At 42.6% G+C, this 27,516-nt stretch overlaps 2 protein-coding genes and 1 pseudogene across 4 annotated transcripts; all 3 read right to left on the reverse strand.

Annotated features, from left to right (window-relative positions):
* Positions 1–1,334: 1,334 nt before the first annotated feature.
* LOC117670026 (uncharacterized) lies at positions 1,335–9,812 on the reverse strand. Its single transcript, XM_034424881.3, has 4 exons — positions 8,762–9,812; positions 7,395–7,505; positions 5,794–5,920; positions 1,335–5,101 (listed from the first exon to the last, which is right to left on the reverse strand). Exons 1-4 carry the CDS (start codon positions 9,116–9,118, stop codon positions 3,153–3,155), a joined length of 2,544 nt encoding a protein of 847 aa, XP_034280772.2. The 5' UTR covers positions 9,119–9,812; the 3' UTR covers positions 1,335–3,152.
* Positions 9,813–9,993: 181 nt separating this feature from the next.
* On the reverse strand, positions 9,994–11,789 carry LOC117670017 (glomulin-like; annotated as a pseudogene). Its single transcript, XR_015731804.1, has one exon. The product of XR_015731804.1 is annotated as a glomulin-like (transcript).
* An 834-nt stretch (positions 11,790–12,623) lies between these two features.
* Positions 12,624–27,111, reverse strand: LOC117670027 (uncharacterized). Of its 2 annotated transcripts, none has more exons than XM_060693467.2 (4): positions 26,352–27,111; positions 25,538–25,651; positions 24,617–24,743; positions 12,624–21,895 (listed from the first exon to the last, which is right to left on the reverse strand). In XM_060693467.2, the coding sequence occupies exons 1-4, from the start codon at positions 26,718–26,720 to the stop codon at positions 20,007–20,009; spliced, it is 2,499 nt and encodes an 832-aa protein (XP_060549450.2). In that variant the 5' UTR covers positions 26,721–27,111; the 3' UTR covers positions 12,624–20,006. The 2 variants fall into 2 exon arrangements, with proteins under 2 accessions (XP_060549450.2, XP_034280773.2); XM_034424882.3 differs by having other exon boundaries at positions 12,624–21,898; positions 26,352–27,101.
* Between the last annotated feature and the right edge of the window lie 405 nt (positions 27,112–27,516).

A 27,516-nucleotide genomic window follows, 5' to 3' on the forward strand; every position in this document is an offset into this window, starting at 1 on the left:
ATGCAAACAAAAGTTAGCTGAAGTTTGAGTATTTCGGAGTATTTGGTAGGGGAGCGGTAGGTGATGGGGGAGTATGGGGAAAGTATGATGGGCACGGTGGAGGTAAGAGCAGAGATGACCCAAAGACGCTTTCTGAAGAAGCAACTGGCCTTTCTGGTTCTTCAGCTGAAGCTGAAGAAGCTCCTTGGATGAGAAGCGAAACGTCTTCAAAGAAAAACCAGAAAGTCCAGTTGCCTCTTGGGGAAAAAAAAAAGCAACTTTGGGACAACCATGACCCGGATGACTGAGAATCCCCATAGACACAGAGCAAGGGCTGGAATGAGCAAAGCTCCTTTGAATGGAATCTGCTTTGGTCGTTGGTTTTGAGCACCTGGGATTTTTTCTTTACTTCCGGCAGTTTATGTATTATATAATTATTATATTGTATAATGTAATGTATTATTAAATAAATATGCAAGTTATAAATGTTTTGAGGCAGAGGTCTTCAAACTTGGTAGCTTTAAGACTTGTGGACTTCAACTCTCAGAATTCTCCAGCCAGCTATGAGCCACATCTCCCACAGAGGAAATGCTCAGAGGGGTACAGTGCATATAAGGGTCCCCAGAAGAAGTGCAGATCGATGAAGTGGTGCAGATGGTGCAGCCAAGGGGCTGCTGGAGAACTTCCACAACTTGGGCACGGAATTGGATTGGACTAGAAGACTTCAAAGGTCCCTTCTAGCCATGTGATCATTCTTGAAAACACCATGGTCAAAGAACCCCACAAATGGATCACAGAAGAAATCAACTGAGATTTCAGACATGGGCACAAATAAACAGAGAAGATTAAGCGAAGACCCGACTCCATAGAACTAGCAAAGATGGGAGGAAGGAGAGGAACAGAAACAAGACAGATGCATTCTATCAGAGCAGCAATGAGTGCATGACTAGGGGTCCTGAAGAGCCTGGTGTATCCTGAAGAGATTTTGCCTGGTGCTTACTAAGAATTGGCACTGCTTTGATAACACAGCAATCAATCGAGTGATCTCCAGAAGTTGTGGGCGCTCCAACATGGGAGGTTCGTAAGAAGAGATTGAGCAACCATTTGTCTGAAACGGTATAGGCCAGGCCAGGCCAGGGGTATCTGCCTGAGCAAGAGGGCTGGGCAAGAAGACCCCCAAGGTCCCTTCCAACTCTGTTGTTTTGTTATTCTAAGAGCTTGGTTCAAAATAGCCATATTTGCTCAGCAGTAACACAGAAGTAGTTTGTCACTGCTGCAGTCTGATATATTGTTTGACTGTCCCAAACTAGCCTTGTTTTGCCCCATCCATATATGACAAAGGGTTTCAGGCAATAAAACTTGAAATAATTTATTGAACAAAGCCAATTAAATACTTTTAGCTGCACATAATATAAACATAAGTAGCAATAAAAAAAGAAGATATAAATTAGTAGCTATATTAAGGGTAGGAATGTAACATTCAGCTCTAGAGAATTCCTCCTTTGAATTCAGGAAAAATCTATTTTACCTTTCTACATCAGACATAATTGTTCATTCATTCATTCAATTTATATGCCAGTCATCTTGCAGTTCAAGGCAACTCTTTTACCTCCCAATATCACGCTCACTTTTCAATGTACCGTAAATGTAGAGTCAGAAATGTCAATTTAAACAGCCAGATATACTTTTTAAAGACTTAGCCTGTTACTAATCACATTTTGGTGTAGCCAATGGGCAAACCCATCTGGGGAGTATGTTGTAGTTCAGGAAATTGCAGAACCCCTTCAAAAATGGATTGAGTAATCTGGGAAGGCACTGCATGGAAAGGAAGGGAGCAGATAATACAATGGGGAGAAAAGAAGATGAAAATTCTTCCAATCTGAATTCCTAACCCTTTTCTCTGAAGTGTCTCGGATACCTTTGAGAAATATGTGCAGAAAATGTAGAATGAATGAGACAACTTTTATTGAATTACCCACTATGTAGTTTATCCATATGTTTGTATGACAATACTCCTGTATGGGGCATCCCATCAATAGTCAGGCCACAGCTCTCCCTTCAGTTTTTCTATATTCGGGTGTTTATAGTCTCTCTCCTGCATGGAAGTTTGAGGAAGCAAAGCTACAATTGCTATCTGTGCTTTGGAAAAACAGTTGCAGCCAGGACACCCCTCTTTCCCATGGCTCAGCACAGCTCGAAAAATCTGAGATGGGCTCATGCCTTCACTCACTCACTTTACTTCCAAGGATCCACACTGGCGATCCAGTTGCTTGGCTGAGCCACGACTGGTGTTTTCAACAATGTGTGGAAATCCAGAAGCAACCTCACCTCACCAAGGCCCTTAGTTTACAGAAACAAAGGCTAAGAAAGAGCAAAGAGCTTGTGTGGGGCTGTAAGAGAAAAGGAGATAAGGGCAAGAAGATGGTGAAGCAGGACGCCATATTTGGTGACTGACAAGCAATACAAGCAAGCAATCCCTCAACTGCCAGCACTACAAACTACGGCAAGCAACATATTCTGGTGGGACTCCCGCCTAGAGATTGACTTGACAACTCAGCTTGGCAATACTGCTTAAAAGTATTAAAAGGGCTTGGAAATTGGACAAGAGAAATGCAGCAAATGCACCGAGGCAATCCCTCAATGCAAGAATGTTTGGAAGGAAGCAAAGGTTGCGTACCACTTTACAGACTGAAATTTTTGTTTCAGTTAAGGACTCAGTCTTAAAGATGCATTTGCACGGCAATCTCAGCTTGCAAGGTCCAGAAGGGTAGAGTTAAGAGCAATAGCCTGTTGCTGGGAAGGCATGAGACACAATGAAGCACGCTGTACAGAGTTGCTAATGCTGTGCTATGTTGTGTCCACTCCTTGGAAATCAGAGAATCCTCACAGGACCATGAATAACATTCCAGATCAAACAAAAGAACTTTGCACGTTCTATGCAATAAGCAGCTTCCTTCTCATTTCTGGATTCTTTGATGATGAGTAATTTGATTGTTTTGAATGAAGCTCATTCCATAGATGTATATGGTTTCTTCTGTGGGCATAATTTTATGAGATTTATGTTATCTTTTCCAAGCAAAGCTCTTTCCACACTCTATGAATTTATATGGATTTTCTCCACTTTGGATTTCTGCATGAGTAACTGTATTGAAATTGTTGGAACTTTCTCCACACTACATGCATTTATATGGTCTCTCTTCTGTGTGGGTCCTTTTATGAGAATTAAGTTGTCCTGTCCGAGCAAAGCTTTTTCCACACTCTGTGCATTTATATGGCCTCTCCCCTGTATGGATTCTTTCATGAGTAATAAGATGACCTTTCTGAATAAATTGCTTTCCACACTCCATGCACTTATATGGTCTCTCTCCAGTATGGATCCTTTCATGATGAATAAGTTCTGTGCGCCAATGAAAGCTTTTTCCACACTCTAAGCATTTATATGGCCTCTCCCCTGTGTGGATTCTCGCATGAGAATTCAGTTGTCCTTTCTGAGCAAAGCTCTTTCCACATGTTATACACTGATATGGTTTCTCCCCTGTATGGATTCTTTCATGATGAGTAAGATGTCCTTTCTGAGTAAACTGCTTTCCACACTGTACACATTTATATGGTTTCTCCCCAGTGTGAATCCTCTTATGATGAATAAGTTCTGTATTACGAAGAAAGCTTTTCCCACACTCCACGCATTTATATGGTCTTTCCGCCATGTGGATCCTTAGGTGGAAAGTAAGGCGCCATTTGTCAATAAAGCTCTTTCCACACTCCATGCATTTATATGGTCTCTCTTGCATGTGGATCCTTTTGTGAGAATTAAGTGTTCCTTTCTGAGTGAAGCTTTTTCCACACTCCAAGCATTTATGCAGTCTATCCGCTGTGTGGATCCTTTGATGTCGAGTAAGGTCACTGTTCTCAAAAAAACTCTTTCCACATTCCAGGCATTTATATGGTCTCTTTCCTGTGTGGATCCTTTGATGGGAAGTAATATCACTACTCTCAGTGAATGTCTTTCCACACTCCCTGCAACTATGTGTTTTTTCACCTGTGTGGGTCTTCTGATGGCGAGCCAGATTACAGTTTGTACTGAAGCCCTTTCCACATTCTATGCATTTAAAAGGTTTCTGCCCCGTGTGAATCTTTTCATGACGATTAAGATGTCCTTTCCGGGTAAAGCTCTTTCCACACTCTAAACATTTGTATGGTTTCTCACCTGCATGGATCCTTTTATGAATAGTAAAAGTACTAGAGTTATTATAACTCTTTCCACACTCTATGCATTTATATTGATCTTCTCCAGTGTGCATTCTTTCATGATGAGTAAAGGTTCTGTAGTGATTAAAGCTTTTTCCACACTCTGTGCATTTATATGGTCTCTCCTCTCTGTGGATCCTTTGGTGGCGACTAAGGTCTCTGCTGTCGATAAAGCCCTTTCCACATTCTATGCATTTATACGGTCTCTCTCCTGTGTGGATCCTTTGGTGCCGAGTAAAATCTCTGTTCTCAATAAAGCTCTTTCCACATTCTGGGCATTTATATGGTCTTTCCCCTGTATGGATCCTTTTGTGATGAATAAACTGCGTGTTTCGAGAAAAGCTTTTTCCACACTCCGTGCATTTATATGGTTTCTCCCCTGTGTGGATCCTCTGATGACGATTAAGTGTACTGTTGCTACTGAAGTTCTTTCCACACTTCATACAGAGCTTCATGTCTCTGCTCAGACCAAAACACTTCCCAAATTTTACCAATATATGTGGCTTGTGTTTTCTGTACTGTTTCTTAGGTAAAGAAAGAGAGAAAGAACGATTGATGGATTTTGCATACTGTCTGTAGCCATACTGTTTTCCTTTGGTCTGGCTTCTGGCATATTCACCTAAATCAAATTCATTTTTCTCTCTTTTGCTATATTTGCCCTTTCTCTTCCCTTTCTGGTCTTGCTGGATCAGGAAGTCATGGATTTTAATAGGAAGATAAGTGGAAGACCTCTCCCCTTGATCTTCCGAGTGGCTGTTCTCTTGCAGTTTTGCATCCTGTTGATGGTCAAAAATCACTTCTTCTACTTGAAGGTTTGCTGTTTGCATTGGCATTAACCTCACCTGTTTCTCATTGTCATTCTCCAGCCCGTCACCTGATTGGGAAAAAGAAAATATAAGTTCCCATTAGACTTTAGTAAATAGATTCTTGGCTGAAGGGCTGCTTATCCTTCTAGAATGAGGCAGCAGTGTCACCTCCTCAAAAGCCATTCTAACAATATTGGATTCCTACACATAAATCTTCAACAGAGACTCTTTAAAAAAGGATGAAGCTACAGCTACGGAGGACTCAGTATGGAGAACATTATCTAGACTTATTTTATGAAGATTTAGGTCAGAATTATACAACATTATGTTTGTGAGTGACCTCTGAAGGGATTGGTATATCAGGAATACAATCCTTCTAATCTTGTTTGACATCTCTGTGGCTTTTCATACAATTGAAAATTCTGAACCACCTCCAAAGTCAGAAGTTGAAAATATTATTTTGCAGTGGTTCTCTTTTCCCAAGGGACAGTCCCGGAGCAGTGTTGAGGGGAAAGGGTGGTGGAGGAGTGATTGGGTCCAAGGTTGCTTGGTTGTGGTTTTCTTCAAAGTTTGACATCTCCTTCGTTAACATGGACATGAAGCTATGGTTGAGGTGATCATGGACATGAAGCTACTGGTTGAGGCAGCCAGTCAGCAGCTTAAGCAATCTTCCTTGTTTACCTCGAACCTTTACCTTGTTTACCTCCCACTTAAAACACCTTTCCCAATGAACAGGACCCAGAGCAAAGAGGGTCCTTACCCAGAGTGGCCGTATTCATAGTAACCTCCAGCATGACTTCCCTGCACAAGGCCTTCTGGCCAGAATCCAGCAGTGCCCACTCCTCCTCTGTGAAGTCCACAGTCACCTCCTCAAAGGGATCAGAGTCCTAGAAAGAGAAAGAACACTATCCCTAGCAGACAATCCTCTCTGTGTTTCCTTTCTTACTACACAAAACACAAAACAGAGCTTTGCAAGAGATCAGTTGGACATTTTCTTACAGGACAGGTATGTCTGTAGGTCCCCATGGTCTATAGACCAACCACTTGAGGCTACTGCTGCAAAGGAGCAAAATATGGTTTTAATGCATTTAAGTTGTAGGATGACAACACCCCCTTTGAGGAGTTGCCAACACCTGCAGAATGACTCTGCAAGGAGATTTTGGGGAGTAGAATCCCATGGGAGCACCTGCCTGGTTCAGCAAATTCCCTTTCAAAATAGGACGAAGCGACCAGGAACTTCTTTCCTGGCCTGTTTCAAAATTTTGGAAATAACCAGGGAAATCCCAAGTCGTTTGACCTGCAATTTTATTGTTACAGCCATTTGGGGTTTACTTATTAGGTTTTACAGAGGAAATCTGCAAACCTTCAGGTGATTCATTTTTAAGTGCATAGGCTGGCATATTTCCAAAGCAGTTCTTTTCCAATTCCTAATTTTTAACTGGTTTTCACATTCAGTTGAAACCAGGGGTGAAATGCTCCCGGTTCGGACCGGATCGCCTGATCCGGTAGCGATGGAGGCGGGTGGTTCGGAGAACCGGTAATAAAAATCCCTGCCCCCCCTCCCCCCGCCCACAAATGCCCAGCTGAACCACACAATTATCAGAGCCTTTTTTTTTTTACTTTTAAAAGCATTTTTTCTACAACCTCTTCGGCCGAAAAAATGCTTTTAAAAGTAAAAAAAAAAAAAAGCCTCTGATGATTACGTGGCTCAGCTGGGATTGTCAAAGGCTTTTAAAAGCATTTTTTCTACAACCTCTTCAGAGCGAAGAGGTTATAAAAAAATGCTTTCAAAAGGCTCTGAGGATCCCAGCTGAGTTGCCTGATCGTCAGAGGCTTTTTTTCTTTTAAATGCCTCTGTGGATCCCAGCTGAGTTGCCTGATCGTCAGAGGCATTTAAAAGAAAAAAAGCCTCTGACGATCAGGCAACTCAACTGGGATCCTCAGAGCCTTTTGAAAGCATTTTTTTACAGCCTCTTCACCAGAAGTTGTAGAAAAAAATGGTTTTAAAAGTAAAAAAAAAAAATTGGCCACGCCCACCCAGTCACATTACCCACCACCACCACCAAGCCACGCCCACAGAACCGGTAGTAACAAATTTTAGATTTCACCACTGGTTGAAACATATTATGTATTAAGCTCTTTCAACACATCAATTACATTTCATAATACAAGCCTCTCATCCTGTGAACGATCCTTTGCTTACAGATGAAGAACAACCTGGGAAGTGACGGAGTGTGGCTCAGAGGACCATTCAGGGGGAAGACACCATGTTCAAATGCCCAGACTCAGCATTTGATTGTAAAGACAGCCCCAGAATGGAAGGAGCTGGAACTTTATTGCTTAGAAGAAACCTATACTTGCCTGGCAAGGTGGCCCAAGTTGGATCCTCCTGAAATGAAGCTGTTGAGAAGGACTGGGTTGATCTTTTTCCTGGAGCTCTGCTGAGATCTCTCTTGCGAACAGCTCCTGTGTCTGAAAAAACAGCCTGGTTTATGATCCACTTTCATATGACTATTGCCATGTTAGGTTGCTTGACTTACCTTTTTGACTTCCACTTGAATTTCCCCGACTCAAGTCAAAGTGAGAGAACTCAGGGATTCTGATTTGAAGGTGGCCACTATGTCGGGGTAAATGCCTGCCATTTTTGTGAAATGTTTCATTACCTTTTTTTTATTTCCTCTTTTCGTTCTAATCAGGATTTGCTTCCTTATCTTCTCCCTTAGCTATGCCTTTCTTCCCATATGGATTTACACATGCCAGCTCTATCCCTTCCTCTGGGAATATTTTCTGTTAGATTTAGGGACCATTAGCACTTGAGAGAAATAGGATCGATCTCCCCTTTTTTGTTTAGCTTCGCTAGGACAGGGAGGAGACTTGAACTGCCAGCCTGGCAGTTCGTGGACATACCTTGGGATCAAGGTCAAGATTTATCGCAAGGTCACATTAACAAAATTTTGCAAGCCTGAAAGTATTTCTCCCCTCCTGTCCTTTCACTCCTCAGGTAATCCAAAGCATTTCCCCCCCACCCCCGTTTGTGGGAAGGCTCAAGATTTTACATGATGGTTGTGTATTCCGTGACACTTCCCCCTTCCAATGTCATTCCCACAGATCATTACACCATCCCAACATGTATCTTTTACACCAGGAGTCTCCAAACTTGGCAAGTTTTAAGACTTGTGGACCAATTCGCAGAATCCCTGCCGCCAGCCATGCTAGCTGAGGAATGAGTTGAAGTCCACAAGTCTTAAACTTGCCAAGGTTTGGGACCCCTCTTCCAGACGTCTCTTCTCAGCGACTACTTTTAAAGAAGAGAAACAGAGGTGTGCATATCTTTCAAAGAAAGTTCAGAATATTGTGACGACACTGCAGAGTTTGACTAATATCACTTTAAACGGAAAAAGCGCCTCAATAAAATTTCTGCATTAGGGGATGGAAGAGGGGCAGCGTGGAGAAGGGATTCCAGCCACCACCACCCCCAAAACTCTGACGCCTCTTTCATCCTTTGAGGATGGGTGGTGATGGGGTTGAAAAAGGCTTGAATTTCTCCTTCCTCCCATGGCATTATCACCAAGAGGACAAAAGAAGCATTTGCATCGAAAAAGAAATAACTTTTCAAAATATTAGGAGCTGCTGAAAACTTTGCTGCTTGCTGACTCTTCCTTCATATCTGCGATTTCTTACACTCTGCTAGTTAGATGCATCGGCCTCCCACGGTTGACTTTTCTCACCTGCCGGCCCTTTGCCAGCTTTTCCGGGGCGGCTGCGGGGCCGAGGAGGCAGCCTTCGGCCAGGGCCACCGCCTGGGCGCAGCTCTCGGCCCCGCACTCCCTCAGCCAGCCCGCCAGCTCCGGGGGCAGCAGGGCCAGCAGCTGCTCCAGCACCACCAGGTCCAGCATCTCGGCTTTGCTGCTCCGCTCGGGCCGCAGCCACCCCCGGCACAGCCCGTACAGGCGGCTGCAAAGCGCCCGGGGCCCCTCCGCCTCCCGGGAGACGCAGCTGCGGAAGCGCCAGCGCTCAGCCTCGGGGCTGCGGGGACCCTCGGGGAGGCCGCTCCCCGCCTGAAGGGGAAACCCCCGAGCCTCCATTCCGTCTCCGGCTTCAGCGCAGCCCCAACGGGGGAAACTCCCTCCGAGGCCGCCGCCTTCGGTCACAGCTCCGCTTCCAAGCGAACAAAATCTTCTCCGGGTCCAGCAGAGGCGAAGAAGCCAAAGGGAATCCAAGGAGGGGAGAGCCGTCCCCGAAGCGCCGCTCGTTCCAGCAGCAGGTCTGGCGACGGTCGGGGATCAGAAGCCGCAGCCGAGGCTTCTTTCCTTGCTTCGGCTCCGTCGAGTTCCTCTCAGGCCCTCCCCACCTTCGTCCCGGTTCCCGGGAGGGGAGAAGGCGGGCGCCGCTTCCTCGGGGGCTTCTCCAAATCAGCAAAGCAGTCGCAAGTAGCTCCCGTCACAAGTTCCCCACCCACCTCCCCGGTCCTCCCAGAGGTTGGGACACAGAGTCCTCTTTCCCAGAGAGGCAAAGCGCCGTACGCGACCGCGCTTCCTGCCTTTGGCGAGAGAGCCTCCCACTGCCAAAGGTGCTTTTTTTCCCCAAGAGGCAGCCGGACTTGTTTTGCTTTGAGTGACTTGACAAATTGAGTGCTGAAATAAAAAAATGACTAGGTGTCCGCAAGGAATATAAATCCTTCCATTCCCCACCATCCAATCAGAGCTGAAGAAGCTTCTTGGATGAGAAGTGAAACGTCTTCAAAAGAAAAGAAGAAAAGAAAAAAAAGAAAAGAAAAAGTAAAGTCCAGTTGCCTCTTTGAAAAAGCCCCTTTGGTACAACCATGACCTGGATGATTGAGAATCTCCATATTTTTACTGAAATAAAGGTTTTATTACTATTCCAGTAGTTTCTTCAGTGGCAGCCTGTTTTCAATGTTTCTGCCCTTGCCAGAACACTTTCCATTAAATCAAATGGGAGAAGTGCAGAGTGAAGAGCTTGAAGCTCCATATCCTTTGTAATTCCTGACATCTTTGCTTCAGCTATCGATTGAAAAGTCTTTTTAGAACTGCGAGGCTGATCTTTTATTTTTTTCCTTCCTTTTTATTTCTGCTTCAGTGAGTGTGCTCCTGACATGTTAAGTCCAGTGTGCATGGGCTTCAAGAAATTTCTCTTTCTTGTAAAGTTCTGTCCATACACAAGACTTATTGTCATCTTCATTATCCTTAATAAGGAAATATCTCAGCAAATTCAGTGAGGCTATTATCCTGAGTGCTGGAGAAGATCTGTTTCAGCACCTTCAGGAAGTAAGACTGGGTTGGGTTCTACTTACCTTTACTACTGGTTTGCAGTGGGGCTGCGCGCGCACATGCGCAAAAGCATTTTGATGACGTCGGGCCATTGGGCGGAGCCTCCTGCCAGTTTTACTACCGGTTCTATAGAACCGGTGCGAATCAGGGGCAACCCACCACTGAAATAAGAGCACCATGTCGAACAGATACACAAACAAGAGTCCAGTAAAAAAAAAAAAACCTGTCTTCTTTAAGGACAAATCAATTTGATTTTTAATATTCTGAATAATGTCCTTCCATGTCGGAATGGTTGCTTGTCTTCAATAAACATTTAAATAATATGTATTTTCCCTCTTCATCAAACTTACCTATAGAGAGCTGCAAAACTTTCAAGCTCTTCTTTCTCAGAGATTCAAAGGGGCATTGGGTCATAACTTTGACCAAACCCTGAAGTATTGTAATAAAGCCTTCAAACTCCAAATATCAAGAAAAAGGCAATTATTTTCCAATCTCAGGAGACAGTTCTCCAAAAGAGGAAGTCCTTTCGATAAAGCTTCTGTCCTTACATGTTACAGAGCTGTAATATGTACCATACTGCAATGCAAAATATATAATGGGTTGAAAACTACTGGGAGGCAGTCAATACCAAAGCAGTCCTGAACAAATACTATAGTATATAAAATAGAATGCTAAAGCATCTGTACATTGTTCCTTGTCCATTTTCGATGTCTTCATTATCCCAGTTTTCACTTTTACATATTGACTGAAAACACACTTGTAGAAATAATTCTCTAGTATAGGCTAAAATTCTGTCAGCTGCAAACTGTCTTAGAGGATTCTCAGCTGTCTTTTCAGCCAATGGATCAAGCTCTCCCGTTAGCAATGGTATTTTAAACTTTTCAGGCAAAATCCTAGTAGTTCCTCCTTGAGATCATTGCAATTGCCACCTAGCATGATTTCCATGTGTTGAACAATTTCAAGGACAAATGAACCGACGAACTGTCTTAGAGCATTGAGGCAGTGGCAAAGCCCATGTTGGTTTAACACATGAGAAATTGTATCAGGTGATAATCCTCATTCTGCAGTTTTCACATTTGATTTAATGGAGAGTGTTCTTGCGAGGGTAGAACTCATTGTTCTACCCTGAAGGCTGCAACTGAAGAAACCACCGGAGTCAAATAAAATCTTTATTTCAATATTCCACTTGTCAAGTTGTTCAAAGAAAAACTAGAAAGTCCAGTTGCCTCTTTAAAAAGCACCTTTGAGACAATCATGACCTGGATGACTGAGGAGATACTCCCACCAAAGCCTTTCCTTTCCTCTGCATAACAGGGAATTGATGTCAAGTTTTCTGAGCATGTTCCATTCCATTGTGACACTAGAAAACTGCCCAAGTGGACAGCATTCTTTGATGAGCCGAGCTTGATTTTCTTGCAGATATCTCATTAGCAAAACTTGGTAACATCATCACTACTAGTAAGAAATAGACTTACCTGTCAGTGTGGTCAGAGAGGTCTTGGAGGTTTTTTGGTTGAGCTGTTAATCTGTTTAGCAGTTCCTTGATTCAGCTATTATTTACTTCTTGGTTGTTGGTCTGACGTTAATTTTGGAGTAAATCTATGCTTATCTGGGAGCTGACTGGGGGGGTGAGGTGTTTTGGTCTTTTCGTTCCATTTTTGCCTTGTTGATTGTCATATTACTGCAAGCTAAGCCCCTGAAAGGCAGGCATAAGGAGAGTACTTGTGCATTTGCTCTTTATGCTTAGTAAGGATGCAAAGAGATGCATAACAAAGGTACGGAAGAACTGCTTGTCTTAACTAATCATGCAATGAAGCAGCTTAACCCTAAAAGAAGTTAAACCCACTAATAGGCAGGGAACCTTGCAAAATGAAAGGATTATGATAGAATGCTGAGGCTTTTTAGCTCAGAAGGTAAACATGAGGTGGAAGAGAATATACCTTCTTGGGTATGAAAGCAATGCCAGTTCTCTGTTTCTCATGTTTTGAATAGTAACATGTGGTGTGATCTACTTACCAAAATTGTCCAATTTCAGCTGTCACAATTGGGACAGAGAAAACAAAAAGGAAAGAATAACATAAAATTAAAAGTACAATTATAAAATTTAATTAATTTAATTATAAAATTAAAAAGATTAAAAATTCCATAGCAGTTGTAAGTAGTTATATTTTGTGTCTGTTGTCGAGCAGATTTTAAAGAATAGAAGCAGCACTGAGTGCCTGGCTAACATAAAGGAATGTGTTGCATTAGGCAACATCAAAGTACAAGAGGTACCAATGTAATAATAATCATGGCAAATAAGTTGTAAATTGTAAATCATAGATCATAGAATTTTATTGGCCAACTGTGATTGGACACACAAGGAATTTGTCTTGGTACATATGCTCTCAGTGTACATAAAAGAAAAGATATGTTCATCAAGAATTCTAAGGTACAACACTTAATGATAATCATAGGGTACAAATAAGCAATCAGGAAACAATCTCAATATAAATTGTAAAGATACAAGCAACAAAGTTACAGTAATACAGTCATAAGTGGAAGGAGATGGGTGGTGGGAACGATGAGATGATTAATAGTAGTGCAGATTTAGTAAATAGTTTGACAGTGTTGAGGGAATTATTTGTTTAGCAGAGTGATGGTGTTTGGGAAGAAACTGTTCTTGTGTCTAGTTGTTCTGGTGTGCAGTGCTCTGTAGCGTCGTTTTGAGGGTAGGAGTTGAAACAGTTTATGTCCAGGATGTGAAGGGTCTGTAAATATTTTCACAGCCCTCTTTTTGATTCGTGCAGTATACAGGTCCTCAATGGAAGGCAGGTTGATAGCCAGTTTTTTCTGCAGTTCTAATTGTCCTCTGAAGTCTGTGTCTGTCTTGTTGGGTTGCAGAACCAAACCAGTTATAGAGGTGCAGATGACAGGCTCAATAATTCCTCTGTAGAACTGTATCAGCAGCTCCTTGGGCAGTTTGAGCTTTCTGAGTTGGCGCAGAAAGAACATTCTTTGTTGTTCTTTTTGGATGATGTTTTTGATGTTAGCTGTCCATTTTAAATCTTGTGATATGGTAGAACCTAGAAATTTGAAGGTCTCTACTGTTGATACTGTGTTGTCTAGTATTGTGAGAGGTGGAAGTTTCTCCTAAAGTCTACCACCATTTCTACGGTTTTGAGTGTGTTCAGTTCCAGATTGTTCCAGTCGCACCACGAGACTAGTTGTTCAACCTCCCATCTGTATGCGGATTCATCATTGTCTCGAATGAGACTAATCACTGTTGTGTCATCTGCGAAAATAACTTGGGGATACGTACATCGGCTGTGACCCCAAACACGTGTAGGTGGGCTATGTTGGGTTTCCTCCTATACATTAGCTCGTAGGGAGTTGTGTTTATTACGCTAGACCACAACCTGTTAAGTGTGTAGTTGCAATAGAGAAGGGCTTCTGACCAGGATTGCCCTAGTCCCGTATCTTCCAAGGCGCACCTCATCAGTTTATAATGTGCTGTTTTTTCGTTCTACTACTCCATTCTGGAAGGCGGAGAATGGTGAGGATGTATAATGCAGTACCCCATGTTCCCTTAACCACCTTGAGAAGTCCCTTAATAGGAACTCAGAACCTCGGTCAGTCATTATTTGTTTTATTTTTGTGTTGTGTTGAACCTCTACTCTTTTGTAAAATTCCCTGAATTTTTGATACACCTCATTCTTATGGTTGATGGTGTATACGAAGCCGTAGCGGCTGTAGTCATCTACGATAGTTAGGAAGAATCTTTTTTTTTGTATTTGATAGAAGGTTTTAGAGGCCCCACTAGGTCCATATGTATTAATTGAAAAATAGAGTCGGTTGTGCGTACTGACTTCTTTGGTCTCGGTTTTGTTTTTAGTTTGGAACATTTACAGATTGAGCACTCGAGATAGGTTTCACAATTCTTTACTCTTAAACCATCAGTACGTTTTGTCATCTTTTCTACAACAGGAAAACTAATGTGGCCTAGCTTCCTGTGGAGGAGGTGTGCACAGTTGTCATGTATGGGTCTACCTAACGAGAGTTTGTTGTCGTCGATGGGCTCGTAGTTATGTTGACTGCCCCTTGCCTCTTGGTGGCTGTCCCCTTCTACTTCATCATTGTTCTCTCTATCATCTTCGGAAGAAGTCTGTTCCTGCTCTGCCCCTGAGTTAGTGTTCATGCTTAGATGATTAATGTTGCCTGCTTTGAAGTATGGCAGGCCATCGCTAATTATAACCTCTCCTATGTCCTTTCCATTCTTGACCAGGCGTGCCTATCCTGCCTTGAAAATGACTTCGATGTCTGTGTCCTTGCTTAGCCGTATGGCGGCCAGTATGTTGTATGGGATCTCTGGCACAAATAAGATCCCCTCTATTTCTCCAATCTCTGGTATGTTTATGTTTCCCTTCCCCGCCACTCTGACGTTGTTTTGGTTCGCTACTTTAATCATGAAGTTTTCCTCTGTGAATGAGGAGAGTAAGTTGGCATTGTGGGTGGTGTGGTTGGTTGCACCTGAGTCTAACAGCCAAATGTTCTCTTTCTTTATTTGTTTGTTGTCGTGCCCCCATCCTCCAAGCCCATAGAGTGAGCCTGAGTGACTATCCTGGGAGCTACCTCTGTGATCTCTTCTGCTGTTGGGGTTGGGAGAGTCCCTGCGCTTGAATCCGCGTTCTGGGGAATGTCTCTGTCTGTACCCTGGTCTGTCCCTGCGCTGGTGGTTTTGAATACTTCCGCAAGTAGGATTTGGAAAAGAAAATCCCTAGGCTCACCTGACTTTGGGAGGAAATTCTACATTTTTACAACAGTGTCCTCCAATCTTTCTGGGTCAGTGGGCTGGCAGAGGTGGCAGGGGGGAGAGGGGATGGTTTTGCGTTTGCAACTATCACAAATGCAGCTTCATAAGTGCACACACGCCCTCACCCACTTCTGTGGCTCAGTTCCAAATGGGCTGCGGCCTGGCAGTGGGCCGCAGCCTGGGGGCTGCAAACTCCTGCTTTACAAAACAGGACACAGCCACCAGGAATTTCTTCTACAGTGTTTTCCCTCTAGGAAGGAGTACCGTGATCCAGGCTCTGGGAGGGCGCGGGAAATTTTGGCGGGAATGGCTTGCAGCTGCTCTGCTGAGGCGTAGAATCTCTGAGGGAAAGGAGCCTCCCCCTTCGAGCCCCCCCGAAACCGGGAAAGCATCAGAGACTTTTTTTTTAACTTTTAAAAGCATTTTTTCTGCCAAAGAAGTTGTAGAAAAAATTGGGGGGCGGGGGGGGGGGGGGTACGGCGCAGGGATTTTTGCTACCGGTTCTCCGAACCACCCGCTGCCATCGCTACCGATCCCAACCGGGAGCATTTCACCCCTGGCCTGAAGGATTCCTGTGATGACACTCACTAAGGTAACCTTTTTTCTAGAGCTGACCTTTACCTGCTTTACTTTCTTGTCCTGTCCACATCTATTTTTTTTACCTTTACACCTTTTCGCTTTGATTGTTTGTGGCTGGTTGATTTCTGAAGAGTTGAAACAAAACATAACAATACATTGTGCTGGATTTCTCCTCCAGCTGTGTTGAAATGTCAGACTTAGTAGTGCCAGCCAAAATGACGGATTCAGATAAGGGGAGAAAAGACTCATGGAAGGGAATGCCAAGAGGATTACAGGTTTAAAAAAGTGTTATTAATAAAATGCCAAGACTTGTAACATCAAGCAATTTCTTCCCTGCCATCCCTAAGAAAGCTTCAGTGGTGAGTAATTTGTCATGGCACTACTCACAAAGGGGTTTCTTTATGGGGCAGATCAGATACCCTGTTTCCCCCAAAATAAGACATCCCCTGATAATAAGCCCAATCGGGCATTTGAGCGCATGACAATAAGGCCAAGCGCTTATTTCAGAGTTCAAAAAAATATTTGCCCTCCCCTTCAGAAAAAGTAAACAAAAAGGTTTTAGCTAAATCTTTGGAGGAAACGAAAAAAACTAGACACTAGATAGTAGAGAACACAGAGAAAATCTCATATTATTGCAATCTGGTAGCCTTGTTAACCTCCCGGAAGGGAGGCATAAATTATGATGTCATGATAGGGTGCTTGAGTTCACTGTGTGTTGACCCTTAGCGAGGAAGCAAAGAGGTGCACCACAAAGGAAAGTAAAGAGCAAAAACTGCTTGTCTAACCAATCCTCAGCCAGGGAAGCATCCTCACCATAAACCCACTAATAGGCAGGGGAACATTGTAGGTGGAAGGATTATGATAGAACGCTGAAGCTTTTGAGCTGAGAAGGTAAACAAAAGATGGGAGATAATATACCTTCTTGGGCATGAAAGCAACACCAGTTCTTCATTTCCCATGTTCTGAATAGTAAATGGTGCAATCTGCTTACCAAAACTGCCCAATTCTAGTTATGTTAATAAATTGGGATAGAGAAAACAAAAAGAAAAAATAACAACAGAAAAAACTAAAAGTGCCGGAAGAAAATAGAACTGGGAAAAAAAAAAAAGGTATAGTAGCTTCAAATATTTTCCACAGCAGTTGTAAGTAGTTATATTTTGTGTCTGCTGTGGAGGTTTTAAAGAATAGGAGCAGCATTGAGTGGCAGGCTACCATGTTTTATAATAACATCTAAAAGACAATTCAATTTGGTAATTTAATTTCTTGTGCAGAGACCAGATGAATCTCTGTTGTCTGCAGCCAAGAAATAGTAAGAATTGCTTATCAGGACTTTAGTAAAGATTTCAAAGTATGAATGTCACATGTCCACTACAACCTATGAGCTAATCTGCTGCATACAGTGTTATACAGGTAGTCCTTGACTTAAAAACAGTTCACTTAGTGATCATGTGAAGTTAAAACAGCAGCAAAAAATGACTATGACCAATTTTCATAGATATGACTGTTGTGGCATATTGGAATCATGCAACTTTCTGACAAGCCAAGTCAATGGGGAAGCCAGATTCACTTAACAATGGTGCTACTAATTTAACAGTTGCAGTGATTTGCTTAATAAATTTGGCAGGAAGTCATAAAATGGAGCAAAACTCAATTAACAAATTTCTCACTTAGCAACAGAAATTTTGGGCTCAATTCTGGTCAAGGACTAACTATATATCAAGGCCCGGGATATAAGATCAAGACTCATTTCTCCTATTTCACAGAGATTCCCTGGTTCACCTGATATGTTCAGCCTTTATTTCCTACTCCAGGATGCAGACCCCAATATAACTCTAAAGGTGGCAAAATTTTTTGCTAAAGTCGTGGCTGGAAAAAAACAGGAAAAGGGACAGGTAACCCCGACGGCAGAGGATCACCAGCATTGACAGTACAGATTGTATTTGAGGCAGTAGATGGTGTACTGTCCCACGATCTATCCATATTTGTAAAATATGCTCCCTTTCTTTGTCTATTTTAATTTGGTCTCTGACCGCAATAAAGCTTACTACTACTACTATATCAAGGCCCAGACAACTTTCGTTACAGTATGACTGCTGTTGTTTGGCTATTTGCCTTGTGCAAGTCTGCATTTTAACATCTCCAAATACTTCATAATTCTCTGAAATAAAACAAGTGCAGCAGAAACAACACTTATATATTTGGGCAATTAATAGCCTCAGAAATAGACTGGAACATAGGAATATTCCTGCATAGTAACAAAATCAAATGCAATGTGTTTTACTCACCAATCAATATATATACAGCACAGAAAAAAGACATCCATTCTATCCTGTTCAAAATCACATTTGGAGTAGCTAGAAGTTCTGCTTTATTAGTGAGATTTCAGGAAAGAAAGAAAAATTACTCATAAGGAATAAATACCCCCCCCCAAACAAAATCAGTTAATGGAGTCAACTCTTGGTATTTCAAAGGGAAGGACAGATAGTTTTCAACTGACATCCACAATTGAGCCCAAATTTCTGTTGCTAAGTAAGACAGCTAATTGATGCCCCAGTTTGGAACCTTTTATGCAACAATCATTCACCAAATCACTATGGTTCTCAAGTATGGTTGTTCAGTTAACAACCATATGTATGGTTGTTCAGTGAATCTGCCTTTGCCATTAACTGGTTGGTGGAAGTTTACAAATGGAGATCACATGACCCTGGATGCTGCAACCATCATAAATACATGCCAGTTGCCAAGTGCCTGAATTTTGATCACGTGATCATGGGGATGTTGCAATGGTCATTAAGCATGAAAATTGATCTAAATCACTTTTTTCATTTTATTTCATTTTTTCACTATAACTTTGAAATTTCATCCAAAGCAGCTTATGGCTCTTAACAAAGACTTTAAAACTTAGATTTACAACAAATGCAGCCAAAATTTGGATGTATTTATTGTTATACTTTACTCTATGTAACTGCATGCCAAAAAACCCCTGCCCTCCTTGTTTTTTAGTTATATCAATAAAACCATTGGATTAGGTTATTTCATTTCTAGAGCTGAGGCCAAATGAATCTCTGTTGCCTGCAACTAAGAAATAGTAACAATTCCTTATCAGGAGTTTGGAAAGATTTAAAACTATGAATGCCACCAATCCAATATACTCTTATTAGCTAAACTGCTGCATACAGTGTTATATGTCAAGGCCCAGGCAACATTCTTTAAAGTATGAGTGTGCCAGTTTGGCTATTTGCCCAATGCAGGTTTGCATTTTAACATCTCCAATTACTTTGTAATTCTCTGGATTAAAAGAAGTTTAGGAGAAACACCACTTGCATTTTTGAGCAATCAGAAAATAGAGTGGAGCATTGGAACATTCCTCCATAATGAAATCAAAAGCTATAATGTGATTTACTCACCAATCCATACAGAGCACAGAAAAAAGGTAATTCCTTATTATGGTTCAAAATCACATTTAGAGTAGCTAGAAGCTGTGGTTTATAAGTGGCTAAACACTGAGTTTTAAAGGCTTCAGATTTCAGGAGGAACCTAATTTGCTCATGGGATACAAATACTACCCTCCACCAAGAAGATCAATTAATGAAATCAGGTTTTTTGATATTTCAAAGTAAGGATAGTAATACAGGTAGTTCTCAACCTACACCCACAATTGAGCCCATTTCCATTGCTAAGTAAGGCAATTAAGTCACTCGTGATGCAGTTTGCAACCTTTTATGCCACAATCGTTCATCAAATCACTGTAGTTCTCAAGTATGGTTGTTAAGTGAAACTACCTTCCCACATTGACTGTGCTTGTTGTAAATTTCCAAATAGAAATCACATGACCCTGGATGCCGCAAGAATCATAAATGAAGATACTCGACTTATGACAATGGAGTCCAAAATCTGTTAAATGAGATATTTGTTAAGTGAGTTTTGCCCCATTTTACCTTTCTTGCCACCGTTAAGTGAATCAATAGTTAGCAAGTTAGTAAGCTGGTGGTTAACTGAATCTGGCTTCCCCATTGACTTTGTCAGAAGGTTGCAAAAGGTGAACACATGACCTTGGGACACAACAACAGTCAAATATGAAACAGTTGCCATGCGTCTGAATTTTGATCATATGATCATGGAGATTTTGCAATTTGTCATAAGTGTGTCCCTTTTATTTCATTTTTTCAGTGTAACTTTGAATGGTCATTAAATGAACAGTTGTAAGTTGAGGACTAGCTGTATATGGTCTCTCCATAACATGGATTCTTTTATGAGAAATAAGTTGGCCTTTCTGACTAAACCTATTTCCACACTCCAGGCATTTATGCCAGTTTATGCCATGTGGATCCTTTGATGGATAGTAAGGGCTCTGTTCTCAATCTCTTTCCACACTCCCTTCGGGTATGCTTTTTCTCCTGTGTGGATCCTCTCATGGCGATTAAGAGAACTTTTGAAACTGAAGTTCTTTCCACATTCTGTGCATGTATAGGGCCTCTCCCCTGTGTGAGTTATTTTATGGGAATTAAGATGTGCTTTCTGAGTAAAGCTCTTTCCACACTCTGGGCATTGATATGGTCTCTCCCCCGTGTGGATCCTTTGGTGACGAGTAAGAACTTTGTTGTCAAAAAAGCTCTTTCCACACTCTGGGCATTGATATGGTCTCTCCCCTGTGTGGATCCTTTGATGGATAGTAAGGGCTGCCTTCTCAAAGTATCTCTTTCCACATTCCTGGCAACTAAGTTTTTTCTCTCCTCTGTGGATCCTGTCATGACGATTAAGACTACCCCTAAAATGGAAGCTTTTTCCACATATTGTGCATTTATATGGTTTCTCCCCTGTGTGAATTCTTTCATGAGAATTAAGTTTTCCCATTAAAGCAAAGTCTTTTCCACATTCCATACAACTATATGGCTTCTCAGCTATGTGGACCCTTTGATGGCCATTAAGACCAGTCTTACTAAAGAAGCTCTTTCCACATTCTGTGCATTTATATGGTTTCTCTCCTTTGTGGATTCTTTCATGAGTAAGATTTTCTTTCTGCTTTTCATACTCAATGCAGTTATACAGCTCCCCTGTGTGGACTTTTGTATGAAAATTAAGTTTTCCTTTCTCAATAAAGCTCTTTCCACACTCTGGGCATTGATATGGTCTCTCCCCTGTGTGGATCCTTTCATGGATAGCAAGGGTTCGTTTCTCAAAGAATCTCCTTGCACAAATTCTGCAGCTATACTTTTTCTCCCCTGTGTGGATCCTCTCATGGCGATTAAGAGAACTTTTGGAACGGAAGCTCTTTGCACACTGCATACATTTGTAGGGCCTCTCCCCTGTGTGGACTCTTTTGTGAGAATTGAGATGTCCTATCTGACTAAAGCTCTTTCCACACACCAGGCACTGATAGGGTTTATCCCCTGTGTGGATCCTTTGATGACGAGTAAGAACTTTGTTGTCAAAAAACCTCTTTCCACACTCCAGGCATTTATACGGTCTCTCCCCTGTGTGGATCCTTTGATGGATGATAAGGGCTCTGTTCTCAAAGAATCTCTTTCCACACTTGTTGCACCTATATTTTTTCTCCCTTCTGTGGATCCTCTCATGACGGGTAAGACTAGGCCTGAAATGGAAGCTCTTTCCACACTCTGTACATTTATATGGTTTCTCTCCTGTGTGAATCCTTTCATGAGCATTAAGTTTTCCTATTAAAGCAAAGTCCTTTCCACATTCCACACAGCTATATGATTTCTCAGTTATGTGGATCCTTTGATGGCCATTAAGGCTAGCATTGCTACAGAAGCTCTTTCCACACTCTGTGCATTTATATAGTTTCTCTTCTGTGTGCATCCTTTTATGAGAATTAAGTTTTCCTATTAAAGCAAAGCCCTTTCCACATTCCTCGCAACTATATGGTTTCTCAGTTATGTGGATCCTTTGATGGCCATTAAGGCTAGCATTACTACCAAAGCTTTTTCCACATTTTGTGCATATTTTAGTTTCTCTACTCAAACTGGAATCCTCCCCCAAGTTTACAATACTTTGTGGTTTGTGTTTGCTATAAAGGTTCTTAGGTAAAGTAAGAGAAAAGAAATGATGAGATGTGGAGGACTTTTCAAGTCCACCTTCTGAGTGGCTTCTCTCTTGTCTTTTTGGATTTGCTTGATGGTCAAATGTCACTTCTCCTGGCAGCGACATTAACCACTCCTGCTTCTCCTTCTCCATTGTATCACCTGCTTGGAAAGAAGCAAATAGAAATTTCTATAGGAATTTAAAACTGTGAGGAGAGGGCAAGATAACTGAGGTGAGGAAAACCAACACCCTCATTTTGCTGTAGGGGATTTCACCAAAACCGGCAGGTGGATGTCAGGCTTGGACTGCCGAAATTTTTTCTTGAAGAAAGATTGAACTGGAGATTGCCCATTTGTACTTTATACTGCCAATTTTTGTAAGCTGACAGCAAAACTTGTCAATTCCTGCAGACACTTGTTATCTGTATATATACCTCCGTACAGTCACTCATGCTCTCATTATTTCTCGGTTGGATTACTGCAATGCCCTCTACATGGGGCTGCCCTTGGGGTGCACCCGGAGGCTCCAGCTAGTCCAGAATGTGGCCGCGTGGGTAGTTACGGGAGCTTCCCATTACTCCCGTGTAACACCTCTCCTGTGCGAGCTGCACTGGCTGCCGGTGGCTCTTCGGATCCGCTTCAAGGTGCTGGTACTCACCTATAAAGCTCTTCATGGCATGGGCTGGGGTACTTGCAGGACCACCTCCTACTGGCCTCCCACCGACCAGTACGCTCACATAGGGCTGCCCTCCTCTGAGTGCCGTCGGCCAGACAATGTCGGCTGGCAACCCCCAGGATGAGGGCATTCTCTGTGGCCGCACCAACCCTCTGGAATGGGTTACCCACCGGGCTCCAGATGGCCCCTGGCCTCCGCACTTTCCGCGCCGAGCTGAAGAAATAGCTTTTTCAGCAAATTCCCTGATCTGTTGCGAGACTTTTTAATCGTTTGGGGATTTTTAAATTGATTAATTTTAGTATTGCATTGTTGTATTGTTTTTATCTTGTGAGCCGCCCCGAGTCCTACAGGAGAAGGGCAGCATATAAATTTTGAAAAATAAAAATAAAATAAATAAATCAGCTAAAGGTTGTAGATTCCATCAGGCTGAACCGTAAATGCCACCTTTTCAGTTGGTGGGTGGCATTCCCTTCAGTTCGTTTTAGAAAGAACATCATGGTTTCCCATCTTTCTTAAAACTTTATTTTTTGTAATCTGTTGAAATATACAGGCAAGAGATTATTTTATAGTTGTTTTTGGAAAGCTTTAAAATACTTTTTGAAAAAGATTTAAAGTCTATGGTGTTAATTAGAAAGAACATCTTGTACTAGAAAATCTATCTTGTTTACTTATCAATTGTAAAGCAAAATCTTGAAGTTGATTACTAGAGCACAGGAAGGCTACTTTAAAGCAAATGTTTACTTTATGGACCTTTGAATTTTTTAAACCTTTTATCTCTTTACTAGAATTAGAAGTTAATAACTAAAACTAACAAATCTGTCTGGAGATAACTGATAGGGCTTCACTGGAATTATAAATGCAAGTGATTGATACTGTTTTAAATTGAAATGTAAGATATTTATTGGAGCTATTTCAGAGAAATTGCAAGTGGACTTGAAGGATGATAAGAATTTGGAGTGAAAAGAATATAGAAAAAAATTATGGGATTTAATGATAGTTGGGAAGAAGTAGTTATATAGGAGTTGGTAACATTTGGTAAGTTTTTAATCCCTTTTTTTGCAAAGTTTAATTGTTAAAAGAGGAATGAGCAAAAGGAGACTAAGTGCAAATGCGGAATATATTATTAAGTATTTATGTTATTAGGTATTTTTGTTAATTTTTACTGGATCTTTGCTGAATATTAAGGAGATCTGAAGATTTAGAGATGAGTTCATAGAATATTGGTGACATGGAATGAAAAGATGTTTTGGTTGAGTTTTGATATATAAGTTGTTAATATTGAACATACTTGTTGGAGATGGAGAAATTTCTTTCATATACATACAAATTTAGGTATGGGGGTGTTTCTGCATTTTCTAAATATTTTCTCTTTTCTTTCTTATTTATTTTGCATTAAATTGATCTATGTGTTTTATCTATTTAAGATAGTCCTTAATAAAATTATGTGAAAGAACCAGCTATTAAGGAGGGGTCTTCTCGGAAAAACATACTCCATCTGTATTCCAGGTATAGCATCAGCTATGAATTCAACTTGGGGGTCTTGGATGCAAATTGTAGGCTAGGAAATTCTGATGATATCCAAAGGATTTTTCAGCTGGGAACCACATTAAGACTTTGCTGTTGACTGGACAATTTGAGATGTTTCCCAAAACTACAGTAAGCTTTTCTAACAAGGCCTTAAGATCAGTGGTGAAATCTGAACCGGTTTATTACTGGTTTGCTGGGTGCACACGCATGCTGGGTGCGCGCATGTGAGGTGTGCACACAGTTGTGCACAGTACACGCCAAAAGGAGGCATGGGGTAAGTGGAACAGTGGGGGGGAGGAGTGATCAGCTGTGGCACGCAATCTTTTTTTTTTTTTACTTTTAAAAGAATTTTAAAGACGATCACGTGGCTCAGAGGATCGTCTGAGCCTTTTTTTTACCTTTTAAAAGCATTTTTTGAAAGAAGCGGCAGCGGCAAGCAGGTGACCAAGCGATTGGGTGGGCATGGGCAGGGGGCTCAGGGATTTTTGCTACCAGTTCTCCGAACCACTACCCGCCATTGCTACCGGATCGACTGATCCGGTCCGAACCCAGAACACTTCACCCCTGCTTAAGATGTATCACCTTAAGCAACTTGACTGCAAGTATCTTTTTTGTTTATCCCCCACTGGAAAAAACCTACCTTCCCTAATGAATGGAACCCAGAAAAAGGGGGGACTTACCTAGGGCAATAATATTCCTAAAAGCCTCCAATGTGACTTCTGCACACAAGGCTCTCTGGCCAGAATCCAGCAGTGCCCACTCCTCTTCTGTGAAGTCCACAGTGACCTCCTCAAAGGGATCAGAGCCCTAGAATGAGAATGTTGTATAGGAGACAGTCCCAGAAAAGACATTTTCCCTCTTATTACACAAAACAGACCTTTACAAGAAACCAAATAGGCATTTGCTTGTAGGACAAATGTACCTCTGGATGTCCACATGTGACTGTGGGATTTGTGACCGTGAAGCCGCCAGTCTCCCTTGCCCTAATAGATGGTGTTCTGAAGTTCATGAAACATGATTGCATCCAAATTGCAGAATGGCAAAACAGCACCCTTTGGGTTGCTTCCTGCTGGTTTGGAATTACTCAGCAAGTGGGGTTTGGGGACTAGAATCCAGAGGCTCACCTGACTTGGGGAAGAAATTCTACATTCTTTATAAAACAGGACACAGCGACTGGGAATTTCTTCCATGGCCTATTTCAAAAGGGCCTGGAAATCTAAAGGCACTTGAAGACCAGTCTTACTGATGCAGCCATTTAGTGTTGACCTTAGGGCTTTTTCATGGGAAATCTGTCCTTAAGATACAATATTTCTGAAGCAGTTATGCTATTACAATATTTTTAATTCACTGGGGTTTTTTAACTGGTTTCTCCACTCTTCTGTGAAGTATTACAAAATATTGAACAAATACATTGCCTAACACAAGCCTCTCAGGCTCTAAGTTGTCTCATTTATTTTCTCCAAAATGATCTTGAATTGATGAATAAGGCTGGGGGGGGGGACACTGTTCAATTATACATAGACTCAGCATTTGGCTATACTGCAGAAGACCTCAGGAAGGGAGCTTGAACTCTGCTGCTGTCAGAAGAAATCTACAGTTACCTGCTGAAATGGCCCAAGTTGGGACCTCCTAAAAGGCAGCCCTTGAAAAGGATTACATCGATTTCCTCTTTCCTGGAGCTCTGCTGAGATCTCTCCTGTGAACAGCTCCTGCATCTGAAAGAGAAGCCTGGTTTTATGATTCACGCTCATAGGACTGTACTCATGTTAGTTTGCTTAACTTACCTTTGCAATTCCCCAACTTAAGTCAAAGTGAGAGAACTCAGGGATTCTGATTTGAAAGCTACTTTTGAGTGAATATCTGTCATTTCTGTGAAATGTTTTATTGCCTATCTTTATTTCCTCTTATCATTTCTGATCAGTTGTTTCTTTACTTGTCTCCTTCTCTTGATAGCTTTGGCCTTTCCTCCTTTGTGGATGTATCTATACCTTTCTATCTCTTCCAGCAGGAGTCTTTTTCTTTATATTTAGTAATATTTAGCTCTTTAGGAAGACCCTGCAACGTAATTCAGGGACAGACCTTGGAATGAACATCAAGATGGTTTATGATAAGATTTTCTATATCATAAAGGAGAATGAATAGTCTGAAGAATGTCAGCTGATATGGAACAAATGATTCAGTTCATTCATGCATTAAGGGAAAGAAGGGCAGGGTGGAGAAGGGGTTGAATGTCTCTTTCATTCTAGGGAATTAACTCCAAAAGGAAAAATAAGCATTTGCATCGAGAAAAAAAGTATTAGGAGCTTCAGAAAATCTTGCACGATGTCTTCTTTATGCCTTGTGATTTCATACAGACACTGCTAGATGTTTTATTAACCCCACCCCCAAGGGACGCCCAGGATGAAACTCCCTCACCTGCCGGCCCTTTGCCAGCTTTTCCGGGGCGGCTGCGGGGCCGAGGAGGCAGCCTTCGGCCAGGGCCACCGCCTGGGCGCAGCTCTCGGCCCCGCACTCCCTCAGCCAGCCCGCCAGCTCCGGGGGCAGCAGGGCCAGCAGCTGCTCCAGCACCACCAGGTCCAGCATCTCGGCTTTGCTGCTCCGCTCGGGCCGCAGCCACTCCCGGCACAGCCCGTGCAGGCGGCTGCAAAGCGCCCGGGGACCCTCGGCCTCCCGGGAGCCGCAGCTGCGGAAGCGCCAGCGCTCAGCCTCGGGGCTGCGGGGACCCTCGGGGAGGCCGCTCGAGCCGCCGCTCCCCGCCTGAAGGGGAGACCCCCGAGCCTCCATTCGGTTCAGCGCAGCCCCTACGGGGGAAATTCCCTCCAAGGTCTCCGCCTTCGGTCACGGCGGACCCTCCCCACCCACTTCCCCCGCCCCTTTCCCGGTTTCCCGGAGGTGGGAGAGAAGGGGAGTCTCCGCTCCCTCAGGGCTTTTGCGCCTCAGCAAGAGCAACTGAAAATCCTTCCCGCCAAAATTTCACGCGCCGTCCTGGCCTCCTAGAGGCTGGACCTCCCAGAGGTAGAGTTCTCCTTCCTAGAGTGGGAAAAGTCTACAGGCGACCGTTGTTTCCTCCGCTGGATGAGCGCGCTCTTCCCCGCCCCCAGCTCAAGCGAAGGCCTTGGCTATCTGTACCGCAGGTAATGCTTTCAAGAGTCTTCTGCGCACGCTCTGTTCCGTTGTGACGTGGAAGACCGTTCGAACGCCTGCGCCGGCGGAGAGGTTGCTCTTAGGGGGATGAAGAAGGGGCGCGATGGTGAAAAGGACGAGGAGGGTGAGGATGATGGGTACCGGGGGAAGAGGGGGGCTGAAATAAACAAAGGTTTATTTGTGCTTTGTTTTCCTCTTTCTATGCCCTGGGGATGTCTCTTTTCCAGAAACTCTCGGAAATGTGAATGTTCTCCTGGGACATGGGGTTAAAGCAGGGGTGAAATCCAGCAGGTTCTGCGAACCGGTAGTGGAAATTTTGAGTAGTTCGTAGAACCGGCAAATACCGCCTCTGGCTGGCCCGAGTGGGGTGGGAATGGAGATTTTGCAGTATCCTTCCCCTGCTACACCCACAGAACCGATAGTAAAAAAAAAAAAA

This window comes from Pantherophis guttatus, chromosome 2 (assembly GCF_059756535.1).
Source record: "Pantherophis guttatus breed Tessera chromosome 2, ASM5975653v1, whole genome shotgun sequence".
Lineage (NCBI taxonomy): Eukaryota > Metazoa > Chordata > Lepidosauria > Squamata > Colubridae > Pantherophis > Pantherophis guttatus.